The sequence below is a fragment of the Centroberyx gerrardi genome, chromosome 16 (assembly GCF_048128805.1).
Source record: "Centroberyx gerrardi isolate f3 chromosome 16, fCenGer3.hap1.cur.20231027, whole genome shotgun sequence".
Lineage (NCBI taxonomy): Eukaryota > Metazoa > Chordata > Actinopteri > Beryciformes > Berycidae > Centroberyx > Centroberyx gerrardi.
In genome coordinates, this window is record NC_136012.1 from 25,181,361 (window position 1) to 25,201,423 (window position 20,063).

At 44.2% G+C, this 20,063-nt stretch overlaps 1 protein-coding gene across 1 annotated transcript in view; it reads left to right on the forward strand.

The window, feature by feature from the left end:
* fat4 (FAT atypical cadherin 4) overlaps positions 1 to 20,063 on the forward strand; it is a 103,780-nt gene that overhangs the window by 37,972 nt on the left and 45,745 nt on the right. The window contains exons 3-4 of the mRNA XM_071920234.2: positions 13,414 to 13,545; positions 19,678 to 19,939. Coding sequence (XP_071776335.2) covers positions 13,414 to 13,545; positions 19,678 to 19,939 — 394 coding nt within the window. The remainder of the gene's footprint in view (positions 1 to 13,413; positions 13,546 to 19,677; positions 19,940 to 20,063) is intronic.

Sequence of the window (20,063 nt, forward strand, 5' to 3'; positions counted from 1 at the left end):
GATGCCATGGTCATGAGTAAGTGGAAAAAAGTCCTTGAAAAGTTGGCAGTTGCCAGTTTACTAACTGCTCCAAAAAACGGTGGTTCTTTGGCTCCGCCCATTGAGGTTTAGCTCAACCAATCAGATTATTTCTGCCTCCAGAGCAGCTCTGCCTACAACTCCAATCTGCAACCAATAGGTCCGCAGTTTGGGTCTCTGGGAAAATATGGGATGAGGAAAGTGAATGAGAAATACCTCCTCAACAAATAACACTGAGCTGCTCTTGAGAAAGGCACTTAACCCACAACTGCTCCAATAAAGCTGCTTAGTGGCCAACAGTAGAAGGCTGTGGTTGCACTGAGCAGCTCCCAGGTGTGAATGTGTGTAACTGTATGAATGTGAGGCAGGGCACTGAATGTGTGCTCAGCAAAACCCTTCCCTGGGTAGAAAGATGAGAATACAATGGTCCACTGACTAACGGAGGTTCGTGTCAGATGGAAACTATATCACGGTAATGGAAAATAAACCTCTCGCTGTGTGACAGTCTGGCGTGCTAAATTTCCCACAGTGGAGCCGTTCAGTAGCATTTATTGTGTTAGACATTTTTTTTTTTTTTTTTTTTACTTTCTGCCTATTGTTTAAACAGGTAGAAATAAACAGTGGTGGCCCAGAACTTGAATTTACTTGAAACCCGAGCCGGTGTCAGAGGCATCCCAAATGAAAGAGGAGCTGTCTTGTGCAGTGGAAAAATAGAAACGAGAATTAAGAGAGAGAGGGGGAGAGAGAAAGAGAGAGAAAGATGTGTATGTGGAGTTAGCCTATGGATTGGATGAGGGAAAAAGAAGATAGACAGGACACTAGGGTTCGACTGCTATGGATATGGATTCTGATATTTTTGTATTGAAGCTGCCGGTACCTGAAATTTAGTGCTGATACTCATACTTAAATGAAACATGCCATTGCAGGTTTTCCAGACTGTTTTTATGAAGCTGAGGTCAGGGAGGAAACCCCATCATTGAACCACATGACTGTCCGATATCCAATATTTAGTAAAAGGCCAGTATCGGCCTGATAAATGGGTCTAACCCTACAGGACACTGTAAAAGAAAAGCATCAGGGAGACACAAAAACGTGGGGAGGAGGGAGGGGGGAGGGGGGGGGGGGGGGGGGGGGGGTGAGAGAAAAGAAGGGGAGGTTAAGAGGAGGAGAGAAAGGGAGCAGAGAGGAGAGAGGACAGACAAGAGGCCCGGTTGACTTTAGGGCCTCACTTGTCTTCTTCTGCTCTCTCAATTGCCGCCCCCCCCCCCCCCCTCTCGCTTTCCACTCTCTCACCCCCCCTCCCTCCCTCCCTCCCTCCCTCCCTCCCTCGTCGTGCCAAGCGGTCGGTTTTGGTCATGCGTGCCGGGCCGAGGCATGGGGGCGGGGGGGCAGGAGGTGGAGGTGGCGACTGCTCCTGTCGGTGACTAGATCATATGTGACACCGTAAGCCCTTTTACCCCGGCGCAGCCCTTCTTAAATCCTCTTCTCTCCACTGACTGACAGCGACCAGACGTCCACCAGCTTAGACCTTAGAAGCTCCCCCCCCCCCCCCCCCCCCGCCTCCTGCCCTGGTTGACGTGCAACCGTCAAACCAATGTTTTGCTTTTTTGACATAGTGTTCAGTGAGATCAGTCATATGGTAATGATACTGGCACAGTTTGTGGGTAAACGGATGTTTCTCTGATTCAGTGTCCATAACAAGTCGTGGAAATGACAGCTTGTGGGTAAATACTGTTTTCGTTAGGAGTCATCGTTCACATCCAGTTAAAAATGTCCCAAACTCCAAAGGAAAAAAAAAAAAAATCTATATATATATATATAAATATATCTCATATCTGATTTATTACATTGTATATAGTCAAGATAAGATCTTGCCCTTTGCTTGTTTTCCAACAAGAAATTCTGTTATTTGTATTACCCAAAGCTATTCAGACTAAACATATCTCACAAAGATTTTGGAACCGAACAAAATCCCCCTTTCCTTGGGCGTATTGTTTAAATTGTTGTGTAAATGTTGAATTAATATGTCACTTATCAAGAGTCTGTTTGTGTGTTTGCCTGGGTGAGGAAATACAGAGTGTGTTTGGGATATACTGTATATCTCGGTTTCATCCCCACATTGTTTGCCATGGATATTGATAATGACTTTTGCTTTTTGTTGTTGTTGTTGTTGCTAGACTAAACAATTTCCTCGTTAGTAAACACGGGTTTTGTTGGACTTTGGTGTTCATTTTGCACAGTTTCAACAAGTCCTTTGTTGAGTGATTGCTGTTTGCGCTCCCCAAGTCAGCAGAGGAGAAGATCAGCGTTGCTCTTTTGTTGTCTGGATATTTCTGTCAAATTCCCCAATACCCGCAAGTCTTGTTGTCTGGGCGCTGTGTGTTTTTTTGGGACAAACTAGAGGATGTTTTTGAGCAAGAAATGATCGAAATGAAGAACAGAGCTCGTCTCCTCTCCACTCCTCCCTCTCCCTCCTTCTCTTCTCCTCTTCCCTCGAGTCGAGAAAAGACACAAAATAGATGTCAGAGCCGCAGGAAAGGTCAACTAACAAATGACACCCTTGTGCTAAACTGGGGTTTCGACCCCAGAGTAACCATGGGCTCCCACAATGCAACTGCTTCAAGGAATTAATCATCACCTTCTGACCTCGCACGCTGACCCTCTAAACCCCGGAGAAAACCCATAGGTGTTATGGATGATAGTAAAGACAGGGAGAAAGGAGGAGGAGAGTGAGAAAAAAAGTCTTGGAGCATGAGCCGCTTCCTCTCTCATGGGGCGTCTATGGGCCCTTTATGAGTTGACAATTAATAGTCTCTATAGGTTTCCTGAATGGGGAATTGAGACGGATTGTCTCTTGGCCATTCAGCTGCGTTCGAGCGTGCCGCCAGACAAAAAAAGCGGTGGCTGTGAAGCCGAATTACCCATAAGGCTGTTTTTGAAACGTTTCCTTTTTGTTTTGCAGACACAGGCCCTATGGGAAGACCCCCATACACTTGTGCACTCACACACACATACACACACCACCCACTGTAGTGACCATTTCGAAGCCAGACATCTGCCAAAACAGAGCCACTTTAAAATAGTGATCTTTCAACAGCTCTTCTTATTGCGAGCCATTTAGCTACGGGCCTGGTGAGAGAAAACAGATCATATTGAGGTTGACATTTGTTTGTTCGTGCTTGACGTCTGAAGGCAGAAATTATATTCGCTCGTCTCAGTAGCCACAGAACGACATGCTATACGTCAGTCGTTTCTGCTTTACAGACAGTAAGGCATTGATGTTACGGCTAGGCCGTAAATCATGAGAAGAGTGCCTCAAATTACGTCCAACTCAGAAGGAATGGGAAGCAAGGCTCTCGCTGTATGGAGCAGGTTTGGATCGCATCCGTAAAACGCAAAGGACGAAGCTGGGAATTGCCATAAACAGTGGGAGATAATGAAATGTGCAGGCAACATAGGAAGGCCATTGAAGTCTTTTTTTTTTTTTTTCTTTTTTAATCCGCTAATGATGTCTTAGGGCCCTAGAACTCTTCTTTGGCCACAGGATTTCTTCCCATGGTATTTTGTCTTGGAGGCTGAAGTGCATACAAATGGCTAGCTAATTAAGATGGATGGTACTTCTAAAAAGCCCATCTTCATGATAATAAGAGAGAGTTAAACATGTGAAGCCTTGTAAGACCTCCTTGTAGCGTGGAAGTGTGTGTTTGTGCGTGTGTGTGTGTGTGTGTGTGTGGATGTATGCGTGTGGTACGAAGGGGGGAGGGGTGGATGTATAATCGCACGTGTATGAATGACGATGGGCATCTCCTGTATGATTGGTCCAAAGTTTGTATTTTCATCCATTTGTTTCTCTCTCTGTGTGTGTGTGTATGTGTGTGTGTGTGTGTGTGTGTGTGTGTGTATGAGAGAGAGAGAGAGAAAGAGAGAGGGCTATCTCCAGGCCCTGCAGTCTGTTTCCATGAATGGCCTCGGCAGGGGGAAACCGTCTCTCTTTGTCAAGTTATTTGGCAGAAGTCTTTTTTACGCCACCTCATGTTAAATGCATCAACATTTCTCCGTCATTTTTTTTTTTTTCGCCCCTCAAAACGTCTTCAGATCAGGCTGCCTTGCCAAACTGTTTCCTGCTGGGGCCTAAATGACCGCGGCAGATGTATAGCGCGCAAAAAGAGTAATAGCCTGCATGGTTATAGAGAAAAAAGGCAGAGGTTATCCCTTGGATCAGGAATAACCAAAGTGGAATTATGTGATGTGGATCAGTGTTTAGATACCATGCAAGGTCTACGAGGTCTGGATTAGAAAACTATGGACTGGACACTAAAGTTTACCTACTTTCAGCTGCTATCTTATTTGTAGTTTGGCTAACAATAGCTTAAGTGGGCATTGAAATGTCCCTTTAGTGTTTTTTTGTGGTACTTTGGCTCTTTGTTATATGCTTTATGGTACTTTGTGGTACTTTGGGATTCCTTTAGTGGTTGTTTATGGTTCTTTGTGGTACTTTGTGGTTCTTTATAATACACTTTGTGGTACTTTGTAGTTTTTGGTGGAAATTTGTGGCTCTGTGCAGTACTTTGTGGCATTTAGTAGGACCCAAGCAAACTGAACTTCCAGTATATCGATTGCATAACTATACAAACACCTACCTACTGTAGGCTCTGATGATGCAAATAATACACCATCAGAGCATACTGTAGGTACTAAAAATACTGCCTGGGGTTGAGAAAAAGTTAAAGCGTCCATCAAATGTACAAGAATGCATTGTGGTCCATGATTTGAGTGATCTATTGCTGCACTTTGGCTCCTTCCCCAAGAGGAATTGTTAGTCGGTTGAGAAACATTAGAGTTTTGTGTTACTAATTGGGTTCTACTGCAGAAAGAATTGTCTGCAGTACTAGTGTAGGATGGATGCAGGATACATTGGGGACCTCTACAATGGCTGCCACTGTATGTTTGTGTGTGTGCGTGTGTGTGTGTGTGTGTGTGTGCATGTTGTGGGTATAATGTTTAATGTATGTGTGTGGTGAAGCCAGTGTTTAAGAGTCTGTCTGACTTCCCTCTGAGGTAACAGCCAGGGACCTGGGAGAGTCACCGCAATCCTGATTAGGTACCGACTACTGCCTTCCACCCCCCCTACGCCCAACACACACACACACACACACACACACACACACATACCCAACCCCCCCCACCCTCTCTCACTCCTCCCTACGTTAATGTTTTCAGGGGTTTTTCACATAAACAGGGGCTGCAGGGGGTGCCTGGAGCTTTTCACACAACAATCCTGGTCCTGTTTTGGATTAAAGCTGGCTTCTACACACACACACACACACACACACACTCATACTTACATTCCTGACTCGCTGTCTTCTACTCCTCCACTCACGCTTGTTAAATGAAGCACACAGTAGTTAAGTATCATCTTTTCTCAATTTTCACCTCATTGTTTTCACCATAAAGAACTCCACTAGACAGAGGGGGGCTCAGTTCACATTCAATCCAATCCAATTCGATCAGATCAAAATTTTAATCTACAACAGCAGTTTAAAATGTAAATAGAAACTGGAATTCTATTGTCACTGGAAGAACATTCATTCTCAATAATGTCCTAATATATTGGGTATGGCAACCGTCACAAGCCAAACACTTTTCATTATTTGAAGTCTTCTTCCTGAATTGATATAACTGAGAGGGAGCTGCTTTCAAAACCCTGTAAGCCTGACACTACCACTAACGCTCATTCATACAAACAAATAGCTGGGGCAAAGTTTAGGGAACAAGGTTTCCTTTGATCCTTTCCTGGCTCGCAACCTATCCTGGCCCCCAACCATTCTATTAACCACCATGGAAATAAGGTCTAATGAATTGATAATTTAATCACACCCAAACATCATTACAGTAAGCTAATTGTGTAGCCTAGGAATGTGAGCCCCACCAGCAGGGACGAGCTGTCACCACAGATCTGACTGGAGTTGTTAATAATTAGGCTAAATCCAGACAGGGATTCATCGCTGATGCCTTTTTCGTCCTCCCAGCTCCACAAATCTCCTGCATCAATCACCGATGGACAGCAACTATTAAATGGATGCTGTAATAGTCTGTAAAGCCTCTTGCTCCCCTTCCAGAAGACTTACAGACAGACTTTGGCTTTAAAGCAAGATTCCTTGTATCTGTATCGCTTAGATTTAGCATTTATCTGTTAAAATCCCTCTGAGGTCAAGCCCAACACTGCGTGCCGGGCCAATCGGAGTGATCTCCCACTCTTACATATTCATGATGGCTCCAAATCAGGCAAATCTCATCAAAAACCCATTAGAAGAAGGCAATAACATTGTTCAATTCTGGACGTCATTTATTTCTGCTCAGCTCTGTAAGTTCTCAGGTTTTACCACAGCCAGCGGTGGAAAATCAGGTTAGGGTTTTTTGATGTATTTTTGAGGGGTTTTCATGAGCAATTAGAAAGTGCTCTGTTTCTCGGTTCCTCTCCCTTCCATGGTCCACGTGGTTTGAATGCTGTAATTGAAGGTAATGGTGGAGAGAGCGGCGTGATAAGGCCGCAGACTCACGCAGAGTCGGCGGCACCAACATGGAGACTGGTAGACGCCTGACTCCGGCTCTGGTCTCCCTCCATTTCTTAAGGAGCCCTTAAAAGAGACAGACAACTGATAAAAGCAAAATACATTTTTTCCCTACATCTTCAAAGCGTATTTTTCACAAATAGGCTAATTATTTTGTTATTTACCTTTCATCTCATGAGAAGGAGAAATGCTTGTTTTGATGTTCTTCTAACCTTTTTATCCAGGAATACAGTATGCGCGGCATTTAATAGGCTATGGTAATTTTGATGATAGCTTTGAATTGTACTCCGGCTTCAAGGAGAGGTAAATCTTGTCTCTCCTCCATTAGCTGTACTCTGATCTTGCACAAGGCCTAATTAAACTTTCCATCCAACTCTCCCAGGTACGAACAATAGGGAATGAAATATGGCTGTTTATAGCGAAGAGGAACCCTAGTTTGCACTGCTCATGGCCGGATACAGGACCATTAAAAATGGCAATTCATCATGATTTGTTTCCAGTCTCCTGTGTGCAGAGATGTCGACGAGCCCAGAACCTCTGCGAAACAATACACTGGTCCAGACGACCCGGTGGGTTATTCGTTTTGCAGGATTATGTATCCCAGCAGAAACACTCAGAGGGAACCTCGCTTGGCAAGGGCTTGCTGGGGGTTTGAAGGGGCCTGCTGTAGACAAACAATCTTTTAACAGTTGGTGAAGTGCTCCTCTGAGAGGACAGTGATCCCCTTTATTAAAACCACTCGTCCGGCATTGTCTCTCCTCTCTCTCCCCTTGTTGGTTACATAAGGCCAAGGTGCTTTGTGATCGTTTGCAGGCACTCCTGTTTTGTTTAGTTTTGTCTCTGTCTCTTTCCCTCTTTCTCTCTCTCTCTGACTCTTTTTTTTTTTTCTTCTTTCCATGGGACTGGAGAAGATTTTGGGGGACTTGAGGGGGATATGATCGTATCCTGACTTCTCCTTTGCACAGTGCGTTGGGGTTTGGCTGACGTCCAGCTTTGTCTGCTTTTTCCCGGGCACATTCCCATCTCCGGCACGCTCGAATTCCTGTCTCCGGAGCGCGCGCACGTTGCCGAGTCTGATGACTGCGGTCGGAAGATGAATTGTGCTGCAGGCATTTGTTTGACAAATCAAGCCAGTCGCGATCGCACACGTGTTAAAGAAGCTGTACGGGTATAATCATTTATACCTGGACCGTTGTCTTTTTTTATTTACTTATCTTTCCTTTTGTTCTTGAGGGACAGGGCCAAGATGGCACTTACAGCAGCATGCTTGACCCACGGAGCCCATGGGTTCTTAAGCTAACATCCCCATAAATCTGGAGCCAAGAGTCTCTGACGTTATATATCCAAACAGTCGAAATGAGCACAAGGAGAGGTGGAGAGGAAAGTGAAGATGAAGTGAAATAAAGATGGTCTTTGTCTGCGAGCCTCAGGAGTTGCAGGAAATGAATTATGTTGAATGTGGCGTTATATCACCCCGGTCCCACTTTACATTTCTCTTACTGTACATAGCAGGGCATTCATCAGATGTGCGCGGATCGTGCCATACGGTTTTCAGATTAAGCAAGGCAAACACAGAGACGGGCCTGGGCTTTTTCTAGACAGTCGGTAATCCATTTCCAATGTCGAGAGGATGACAGATTCCTTCATACAATACAGTGGCTCTTAAATAGTGCAGGAACGTTTGGGAGAGTATGATTTTCCAACGTGCAGGGAGTTAGTTAGAAGCCCTGGAAGCCTTATCCATTGTTGAAATGGCTGCGGGTATTAGCCGGGATGTCCTTGCTGACCTCTTCAGTGGGTGCGGTGCTTCGAAGGCTTCGCAGTCAGTGGTTGGAAGAGATGCAAGCTCTCTGTCTGAGGACTGAATATGAGACGGCTCACTGATGACTCTCCTGCTCTTTTTGGGAAACACAGCAACTGGAGCCTTCGTACTTCTCTGCTTCTGTTGGAATACTCTGCCGAGCGGCCCGGAGCTGTACCAGCCTTCTCCGCTTCTCAATCTCGAAGCACCTTCCTCAGATTACACCGGGCCCCGCTGAAGTATTAGTCTAATGTAACCTTAGATAACCATCATTTCAATGTAAACAAACAGTGCATTATGCCTTGGACAGGAGTCGTCTTGATCCTTTATTTATTTTTAATTAATGGAATCAGCACATGTTTCAAAGGCTTTAGTATTGACTCTTTTCTGGCATCGCAAAAAAATGCAGCTACTTAAACGGAGCCAAGGCCTGAGTAATTTCTTTTAACAGCATATGATTTTGGCTCCGCTCTGTGATGAAGTGTTATATGTGGAATAGCTTTGTGATCCCAGTTTTTGACACATTAGGCCCGACTCGGGCTCTTGTACACATCAGTGAAAAATGGATGATGCAAAGTGGAATCATTCAATCTCAGAGGCCAAGTATAACGAGAGCTGGAAGTCGGTGCTTCCCCCAACCCCTGACCCCAAGTCGTCAACAGCATCTAATGAGACATTTAATCATTTTGAAATGATTATTCCCTGCAGGAGGCGCGCCCCGCTCCAGTTTTTATGATCAAATGAGCTCAGCCTTTACAGCCCAACTGTTGCATCAGTTGCACTCAAAGGTCACATTTCTTGAGTTAGGTCCGCATTAGAGGAGATGCTTGTGTTAATGATGTGAATTTTACCCTTTTCAGTCAGAGGTCTGTGGTATTCACAGGGGGAACCGTGCACTGTATTACTCATCTGTAATGCAGACCCGCGCTCACTTAATTAATCAGCCCCTCTACTGGTTATAAAAAACGACTGACTCACTAACTCACAAAATATGTGCACAAATATGGGGTTGTGTTCAAAGAATCGATGCCTCGCTCCTGTAGTCACTTTCCCCCTCTGTCTCTGTGCAGTGAACTTGGCAGAGCTGCAAGTATGAGGCTTTCTAGGTGGGAACCATATGAAAACTTGTGCTGACTTCCACTTTTTAAATATGAGGGAAACGTGGGTTGTGTGCTCTCACGGATGCAAGTGATGCCTTTACCTGAGACTCCGCTGTAACCAGAACCCAGAACGTGTTTCTTCTCACTGCGCATACTGATTACAAAGCACCGGGATGCAGAAACCGTTTTTGTATATTGTCTTACTCCTGAAGAGAATGTGTGCACTTTAATGTCTGCAGCCTGCTTTTACTTCTTCAAGCGAGTCTGTTTTTTTTAAGATGTTGGAATGCGACGTGTCAGGGTGTCAGCATTACAAAATCTGAATGGATGAATCAGCAAAATCGGTATGATGAATAATTAATTAAATTTGTGAAAAGGGGACCAGATTACGTAATAAGAACTCAGAAATCGAAGTTTTCCGACCTGTCCCTCCAACGCATATCGTGTTCAGCTTTGGGAATTTTTGCGACGAGATGAATTCATCACGGCTCGGCGTGCGCTCCAGCCTCAACCTCTTGGACAAATAACCTCCATCACTTAAGGTATCATAATCGACAGCGCTCAGGAACCGCTTGACGCGTGAATCATTCATACCGCTCCATAAATAATAGAGCCCTGGCAGCCAGTTAGCAGCAGCTGCAACTTGAAACAGTAGTTCGTGAAACACAATCTTTTACCGTGTAAACTAATGTGTTTCACCTGCCTGGGCCGGGGCGTCTGGGTCTGCCGCCTGCCTGCCTGGAGCAGCGGACAGGTAGAGCGAACAAAACCTCTCTTCCTGCCGCTCTCACCCCCTCCCCTCCCTCCCCCCCTCCCCCCCCCCTTCCTCCTGACCTTGCTTCCTCTTCCTCCGATGAATTTTTCACCAAAAGCTCTTTGATATATTCCCGTCCCACGAGAGCGTGGGTAATGCAAACTGGAAGCGCGCGGCGTAATTATTTCTCAAAACTGCACTTCTACCCTAATTAGTTCACTCCTCAGAAGTGGGCCTTGCATTATTTACACATCAAGGGGACACACAGGGCGCCAGATAAATATTCATTGTTTGTTGACTTTGCCCCGGTCCCTCGGCTCGGGCGCAAGCCGAGTCGAGAGCCGCTGCCGTCGTGACTTGTTGTTTATGCGACTCGTGCATCGCTGGTGCCCAGGACATAATCTGTCCTGTTCCTCTGCAATTATCTCCACTCATGCAGACGCACAGACACAAACTCCGAGTCGGTTTAATAAGTGGACAACTTCCTCATGCAGAGACAAAGACAACCGGATCAGATGAATAAACGTTCAGTGGCGAGATTTGTTTGTCAGTTTGGCCTTATTAGTTGCCATTTCGGTAAACGAGTGCCAATTAACAGCATATTTTATTCAGGCATTGATCAGCAGCGATGCTCCGAGACAAATACAAGCCGTCTCTGCCTCCAGCTTTTCTTACTGGGTCATCTTTAACGAACTTAGCTCTTCAAAAGGAGCCGGTGGCAGCTGATAGGAAGGAGTTCCTGCTACCGCTGGTTGCAAAGTGAATTTGTGGGACATGTGAGGTCTGCTTTTCCTGTCAAAGGCCGTGTATGAATAGACTGCTGTATCTAGACCCCCCCCCACCCCACCTTGGTGGTCCTATAGCCTTGAGGCCCATTGTCTGCTCTGTAAATGCCTTTAGGGAAACTTGGGTTGCCTCAAAAAACTTCACCCATTGTGGACGTTCGACAGCTGTTCTGTTCCCATTTCCTATTTCAGCTCCGCCGTATAGCATCAGTGTGTGTGTGTGTGTGTGTGTGTGTGTGTGTGTATGTGTGTGTGTGTGTGTTTGGGGTGGGGTGGGGAGTCGAGGTGGTGGCATCTTGTGATGCCTGGCGCAAGAATTACCATAATCACTGTCAACATTAATGGAGATCCAATCGCTGGAGAATTTAAACACGGCTTTTCCATATTTATAGAAGCAATAAACAGAGAATGCGAAGCAAAATGTCTGTTATGATTCAAAAGTGAACCGTGTTTACTGGCTTTGAAATGCATATTTGGGTTAGTGGATGAGATGGAGGGGATCGCAATTTAAGTTGTGGGATATGAGTGGAAATGTAATATTGCCACACTAGACAAAGGACATCTGAAACCATAAATGTCTCACTCTCACTGTCTCAACGGTTTCCACATTCCCTCAGTCATTTGCATAGCTGAGCTTCATGCAACTGCCCCTCTTCTTCCTGCTGCAGGAGGTCTTGGTTGAACAGAGTGTTGTGGGTTTGATTCCCATCTGAACCACGTGGTTTGGCATTTACAGTATTCTAGTGAGATGTAACATAAAAAAAAGCCTCCTACTGTTTCTCTTAGCTCTGATATTTATTTGTTTTTCAAGCACTTCTGTCACAGGAATGTTGTCAGGTCACCGTGATCCTTAAACTCGTTATTAAAGGTCCCATGTTAGGATGGGTTCTCAGAGTGGGGTCCAGGGGTCCCGGAGGGGGTCTTAGGGGTGCCCCGCAAAATGAGGAATAGTTAAATGTCACTGTAATTGAATTCACTTGAAATTATCTCAATTAGGTTTGACAGTTCAATATTTCAATGCTAAATTAACAACAAAAATCTTACCATATGGATTCTTAGGACAATAGCTTCTCAATTGTTTGAGAACCACTGATGTAGGGTTTATTCTGCTTTTGTAGACATTGTATTCCACTCTTGAAATGAGCGTCAACGAAATGCCTACACAGCAACATCGTCAGTGCCAATTTAACTTCTGAGAGTGTGAAAGTCAACACTATGCCCGTGTTTTATATAAGTTCACACCATCAGAATTAATTTAACACTTTAAAATAGGTTTGAGCAGCCGCCCCAGAGCCATATCAGCTCTGTGAGTGAATAAACAACTCTCCAGTCAACACTTGCCAACTCCAAATAATTGTCACTGAAAAAACAACGCTGTAAAATGTAAATTGTACAGTTTACATGAGCTGTAGTGACAGTTGCGGTGTCAGTGGGGTGTGTGAGGTCTGTCATAACACACAGTTCTCTACAAATGCCAATTCAGGTTTTGTCAATTGAACTTTGATTGCAGATAATATAGGACAGGTTTGGGGATTTCTGTTGTTAACAGTTTTCATTATGTTTCTGTATGTTGGTGATGGGCCTGATTGTGTATATTGTATCACAAATGGTATTAATACTGCTTCTGCTACTGCTGTTGCTACTACTACCACAGCTATAACTACTAATACTACTACTACTAGTGCTATTAGTACTACTACTACTATTACTATTCCTTAACTGAAACCAAATCTAAACAAATGCCCTCTGGGTGAAACAATGATTCAGTCTCCTTAGGTTTTGATACACTCTACTACAGTGATTCTCAACCTTTTTCATATCAAGGACCCCTAATTCAGTACACATTAGTGCCACGGAACCCCATTTGAACAGATTTTGTCTCTCGGACGCAAATCTGAGAATATTTTTATTGTTATAGATATGATTTAGTCCAGAATTCCATGACTAGATAACAGTGAAACTATGATCAAAATAGTCATTCTTCTACATTCTCTAATTGTGTTAACTTCTTGTAAATGAAGTAATGGTGAAGTTTAACACTTCATCATTTTGCCGGGGACCCTCTGGAACCACCTCAAGGACCCCTGGTGGTCCCCGGACCCCACGTTGAGAACCGCTGCTCTACTATTCAAGCAGATACACTACCACATGTGAATATAAACCACGTCCTCTATCATTTCACAGTCTCTCCTCTCCAGCCTTTGAGGGTTTTTTTACAAAGAGTAGCAGAGTGATAACTTTCCCCTGCTGGGGTGCTTGTCCATCACCCGAAATCCAAGAAGCCTCACGGAGAAGTTTGTCTCTGCGGTGAACTTAACGGCTGCAGCAGGCGGAGTTTGGCAGAGCTTTAACGGAAACGCCGGTGTTTATGCTTCCTCCGCAGGTGGAGATCACGCTGCAGGACGTCAACGACAACCCGCCTGTTTTCCCCAATGATATTCTCGACGTGACCATCGAGGAGAACATCGGAGACGGCTTCAAGATAATGCAGCTAACAGCCACGGATGCGGACGAGGTAAAGGCTCCCCAAGTTTCTATTCTGTCTGACAATTTTTCTTTGCCCGTTTTCCACTCGAATGCTTTCAGAATAAACGTCCTGGGAGTCGTTTAAACTAAAAGTATGTTCTAGATTTGCATTCCTGGAGTGTTGAACCACTGTGGATTCAAATTAGGGTTTGACTGATATGAGTTTTGAGGCCGATAACAATACCAGTACTTTTAGAGTGAAGCTGCTGATTGCCAGTATTTTCAGCTGATATTCAGTATCTTTAAATTTGACCATTTTCATGCCAAAAATTACAAGGATTCAGGGTTTTTCTCTTTGAAATTGATTCTTGGCAGAGTCTAAACAGCATTTAGGCCATCATCAGACACTAAAACTCTCCACTGAAACAAATACAGATGAAGTTGTTTTAGGCGGGTTAGCAGCTCCTTAAGGCAGGTTGACCCATCCCACCTACTCACTGTTAGGGGAAACTGTGGGATAAATCGCTGCCTTAAAAAACATTATTGAACAATGAAATGAAAAAATAAACTCATTTCAAAGCAGCTTTTACAGACTGTTTTTCTATATCTGTGGTCAGGGAGGAACCTCCGTCATATCAGCAGTGGACGACAGTGACTGATATCTGATATTTAATAAAAGGTCAATATCAGCCTGATATATTAGCAAACAGATATATAGCTTTAACCCTAATTCAGATAGAAACTGTGGGTGAATTAGGTGAATTATCACAATGTAAATGGCATAAAACAAGTCTGTATGTAGAATACATGCATATATGTATGTAATTAAGTCAGTAATTAGCTGTGAAAATGTTGAAGTGAAAATGTGGTCCATGGTGAGGGTTTCATAAAGAGAGGAACCACAGTAAGAGTTTCTTAAGGATTATTATTAACACATGTGCTTTGTTAGTTTACCTGACTACACACAGTGACACACAGTGGCCAAGACAGATTACTCTCCTTCACTCTTGGACATAAACACAAACACACAGACCTACACTTTCAACCACTCTGTCTTTGTATGTCTCTCTCTCTCTCTCTCTTTCCCTCTCTCTCTCTTTCACACACACAAACACACAGAAATCGTCCTTTGCTCTCTCATGTTTTGACGTTATCTGAGATGTGTCGAGGCCACTCGTGTCACACAGCCTGGAGGAGGGCGGCTAGAGATTGATTTTTCGGCCCGTTGCTCCGATAGTCCCTGCGCGGCCCCCATAGTTCACATTACATCACTGGCATCGCTCTCAATTAGTTAAAGGCTCCATCTTTTGCTGCTTCAGGCAGGATATGGACATTAAATCCTGCAGTGAGCGAAATGCCGGCCCTCCCAGCATCTCCGAGGTCTGCGGTCCCTCACCCCAGCCAAAGGACACAATGGAAGCGAATGGAAAAAAAGTCAGGCCGTAGAGGGGAGAGAGATTAGAAAGAGGGAATATGGACTCAAATTTAATGTTAACTTATGAGGCCACACGTCTTTTATTGCACAGCTGTTGCCTCACCCCTTCTCTCAGGTCTGAATGTGAGAAAACTCAGGCACAGTCCCACTTCTGGCCATTTTTCTTTTATCGGAATACTATATTGACTGTAAATCTCAGACCTGGAGTCAGGTCAGTATTTTCAATAGGGGGATTTTAAGGACATTATTTGATTATTTTTTTTCTTCAGCGCCAAAGTATTCAGAGCTTTGATCTTGAAAGGTTTAGCATATGGCATTGAAATCAAACTGTGCAGTTATTCACTTTTTCCTCATATCTGAATTTAAGAGGAGTGTCGGCCTGAGCTGTGTTCCACAAGTTGGTACTTAAGGCAACACACTTTTAGACGTTAGTAAAAAATGAAACATTCGAATTTACATATTCATACATATGCAGATGATCAAGATAGAAGAACCTTTTGCGAGGGGAACTGCATTTTGCTCTGTGAGGGATTCAGATGCGAAGAAAAAAAAATCATTGAGAAACCAAAAAGGGAATGTAGTGGAGTCTTTCAGGAATTGCAGGTTCTAGAGATGTTTATCCCAAACTTCAGCGCTGCCATGAATAGGACGCTAAATAGGAGCCTGTACTTCATTCCAGCTCTCAGTCGGAGCCAGATATGAGGCCAGCCAACTCTTTGCCCACATCCTTACGCAGGAAACTTAAGTTGCGCTGACACTAAGCGTACGGAACGCATTGGAGCCCTTGTTGAGAAAGCCACATGTGTGAGCCAGTGTAGAGTAGCCAAGAGTGCAAGCTGTTGGCCAGCTGACGGCTGAATTCAGACATCATAATGATCCCATCCAATTTAACAGTGCTACATGTGGGATTCATGTGTGAGGGTATTAAAATGCTGTTTCTACGCATCCGTTTTTTGCTACACCCATTTCCACCCCAGAAGAAGTAAAAGGTTGCATTCCGGTTCAAAAAAAAAAAAAAAAGCAATATATATACGTTTGCTCTTTTGTCTAATGCGGGCTAGGCCTCTCTGAAAATGTTTCTCACCTCATTCGAATGAAATACGCCGCCTTTTGTGCTTTTGGAGAGAACTTGAACATTTTATTAGCATGCTGACCTAATGTGGAAAATATGTCACAGGTAAAAAAAAAAAACCTTTCTTAATGAAGAAAAGTACAACAATGGGTGTTTTAGGAGAGGTCTCCGAGAGTCAGCTCAGCCCCAAAATGAACGGTAATGTGTTCCAGAGGCGCCTACCGCAAGAACTGGAGCTGTGCATATTTCCAGCCACCATTTGCAGTTATGAATGCTTTCAAAACAGATTTACGCACCGACCGTCCAGACAGACGGGACATCAGCTCCCTTCAAAGCGTTTATCTTTAAGGTCTCGGTGACAACACGCCGCTTGTTTTCCAGGAGTCTGTGTTATGATTGGCCGCGGCGCTCGGTGCTGCGGCGTACAGGAAGCTCAGTTTTCCCGGCGGCGCTGTCTGCTTCGCACCTCTCACTTCTCGTAGGAACTGCTCGCTCCCAAAAACCACTCATCTGCTAAATGAGTTTCCTTCTGCTGCAGTCTGGTACGCTTTGCTCCCTGGAACTCTGCTGTTTAATTGGTCAACCCTCTCTTTTTTTTTTTTTCTTTTTTTTTTTTCCAACAACCCACCATGTCTTTGGAGAGCTGTAAAGTAGCCAGACTCTTTAGTGAAGGTCAAGAGAGCGGTCAGTGTTGGTGTACGGATGTGTGTGTGTGTGTATGTGTGTGTGTGTGTGTAGTGTATGTATGTGTGTTTATATATGCTGTATATGTGAATGTGCATCCACACGTGTGTATGTGCATTTATGCAGTGTAAGAACTTAATTACGTTAAGTAAAGGTTGACGAAGAGGTCAGTGTTGGTGTTCGTGTGTGTGGGTGTGTGTGTGTATGTTATATGTGTATGTGCATGCATATACTGTGTCTGTGCGTGTGTGTATGTGTCTGTGTGTGTGTGTGTCTGTGTGTGTACACGCATTGGACATAGACTGTCCAATGTAAGCACTTAATTACTTGCATTACTTTAGTGCATGTGCATGCACTGTATATGTGTGTGTGTGTGTGTGTGTGTGTGTGTGTGTGTGTGTGTGTGTGTGTGTGTGTACATGCACTCGTTGGATGTAGACTGTCCAATGTAAGCACTTAATTACTTTAGTGAAGCTCAAGGAAGCAGCCAATGTTGGTATATGGATGTGTGTGTATGTGTGTCGGTGTTCATATGTAAGTCTCTGTGCATGTGTATGTGTGTGTATGTGCATGTACTGTATGTATGTGTATGTATGTATGTGTGTGTGCGTCTCCGCCTCTCCCGCCTCTCCTGCTCTGCTTTTGAACCCTATCAGAAAATTAATTGGCAGACTGCGGGTGTTGGGTTCCGGACTGCAGCCCAGGTGGCTGATGGGATTGCCAGATCTGGAGCCACTGATTGATGACAGCAGGGTCCTTAGATGAGCAGAGCCTCACTCACACTCCTCTTCTCCACCATTTTACTGGTCCTGGATCTCAGACCGGTCTCTGGTAATGCAATGAGACACAAGGTCAGAGCGACAGGGGTTTGATCTGTCGTAAAACCGGCCATGGGAAAGAGATAAGAGCGAGACATGAACTTGGCCGCATGATATTGACTTCGGCTAAAGATTTTGGTAAACGGCCACCGTGATCAGACTGTTTGGTGCATTAACTTTATGCAGAATGTCTGCTAAAAGAAAAGAAGCGACAAAGCGAATGTATTTCAATATTTAATTTGTTTTCATGACGGACAGAACTTTTTCAGCCTCTCAGATCTGGTCAAACCATTCTATCATCAAAATGAGTAAAATACTGAAATATCTTCTCCTCACCCACTTCCTGCCTTTAAAGTTCAACTTCATCTGCGTAAAAAAAATGTATTAAAAAACACAATGAAACTCTTGGGTTCTGGCACTCTCAGCCTTGGACAAGAAGAACAAGACACAAACACACACTACAGCAGACAGTACAATCAATCAACCAATAATACTAGGCAGGTGTATGCATCTCCATCTAAGGCTATAGCAATTACTCTTCCAGTTGCTTAATGTTGCTCTTATCCCTCAGCATTACTGTGTGCAAATAGGGCGCCGATAACCAGTGAAAGGATATTTTAAATACAGTTTGTCATGTGAGCGCCATTGCCTACCAAAGCAGTAACTGTGCTGATTTGACTGGAAAAAGCTTAATGCTGCTCGTATCCCCATAAGCCTCGCCATTGTCCTGGCATGATCAAAAAGTATCCCAAACATCAGGCATAGCTGAAAGAGTCTCTTTTAGCTTAGCTCTTAACCAGCTGTAACTAGAGCCTTCGCTTCATCTCAGTGAATAGCAGCAGCTTTTGATGTTGCTCTTTCCTCTTTGGCAGAAGACACGCAGAGAGACAGTTGTCTGATCTGCTATTGTCCCCAGCACAAACATAAATGTCAGGCTCTGTCACCGGGCTTATTCAGTTGTCATATCACATTCAGTCCTCCTCTCCTATTCCAAAGCCTCTTGCTATAGCTATCACATGTGTCATGGCGCTTGTACTTGTCCAAGGTAACAGGGGATCTATTAGTTGCATTTATAGAGGAACACTATAGCCCCCAAAAGTTCAAAGAGTAAGAGCGAGTCTCACGAGAGCATCGCCATTCAGCTCCCGTGTTGCTTTTTCTCTCTCCAGTGCGACCGCTCCCCTTCTATCCCCTTCTAGATAAGCCTTGCAAGGGAGGCATTTTCTTATAGAATATGCCATTGAAGCTTTACAAAACTGATTTCGCTTTTTATGACAGATTTCCAAGGTTGAAAGAAGGGTTTAGAGGCGTGCTGATCTCTAGTCAAAGACATTCAGGAAGTTTTTATGATGGAGCTTTTGTTCCTTCGATGACATTTTTACTAGTCGCCTGCTAGCAATGCTAGTGCAGGACAAACTCATCATATACAAGTCTTATACATTCCCTTTCAAACTGTTCTATCATGTATTTTTACCACTACTACTACTTGGTAGAAAGGTCCTGATTTGTGAATAATAGGACAAACTTTTAGAAACCGCAAGCCTTCCCAGTGTCTCCGGAGCCACAGTGAAGGGTTTCATTCATCCTGGACAGTAGGTAGTGTGATCTGGAGACACGACACGCTAACATGACACGCTAACATGTGTGGTAAACAGGCTGATTTCCTGCCAGACAGAATTGCTTTGATGCTGCAATCATGATGCCCTTCCTCCCCGCGGCCTGAGAGCTCACATCTGAAACGTTTGATTCAGGAAAGCACAGCGAACGTATTTTCCCTTTCTGTCTGCATCCTGAGAACCTGAGTTGGAACAATGCTGTCTAGAAAACCTAGCTAGCAAATATTGACTTAAAATTTGGTTTGGTTTGCTGCCTGAGACAAACTCAGTCAATTTGAAACAATGAACATGTAAACACAACAAATGCTGACTCCACATTTCTGCTCAATGTTAAGTTTATGGTTTTGATCTGTAAACATGTACATTTGACTATGCAAAATCCTTTGAACTTTTGCAAGTCAAGCACAAAAAACGGTACATATCAGATATCATAACCTATAAAAACTGGAGACTAGCTCGCTGAACCATGACCTGCTGTTTAATTTACTCAAACCATATCAAATAAGATGTTTATATCTTTCTCATGTGAAACGATTTGTTTGCTTTTTCTCCTCAGGGTCCCAACGCTCTCGTGACTTACACCATCATCAGCGGGGCGGACGACAGTTTTCGGATTGACCCCGAATCCGGCGATCTGATCGCCACCAAGAAACTGGATCGGGAACGCCGATCAAAGTATTCCCTCCTGGTGCGTGCGGACGATGGAAAGCAGTCTTCTGACATGAGGCTGAACATCACCGTCAGCGACGTCAACGACCACACGCCCAAGTTCTCACGAGGAACGTACTCCTTTGATATTCCTGAAGACACAGCACCAGGTACGGTCTCAGTTTCACACAGTAATGCATCCAATCAACTGCAAGCAACAAAACCACAGTGTTTTAAAGCCTCGAAACACCGAAAGAAAAGAAACGTATGAGATTGTACACCCAGGCAAAGTCA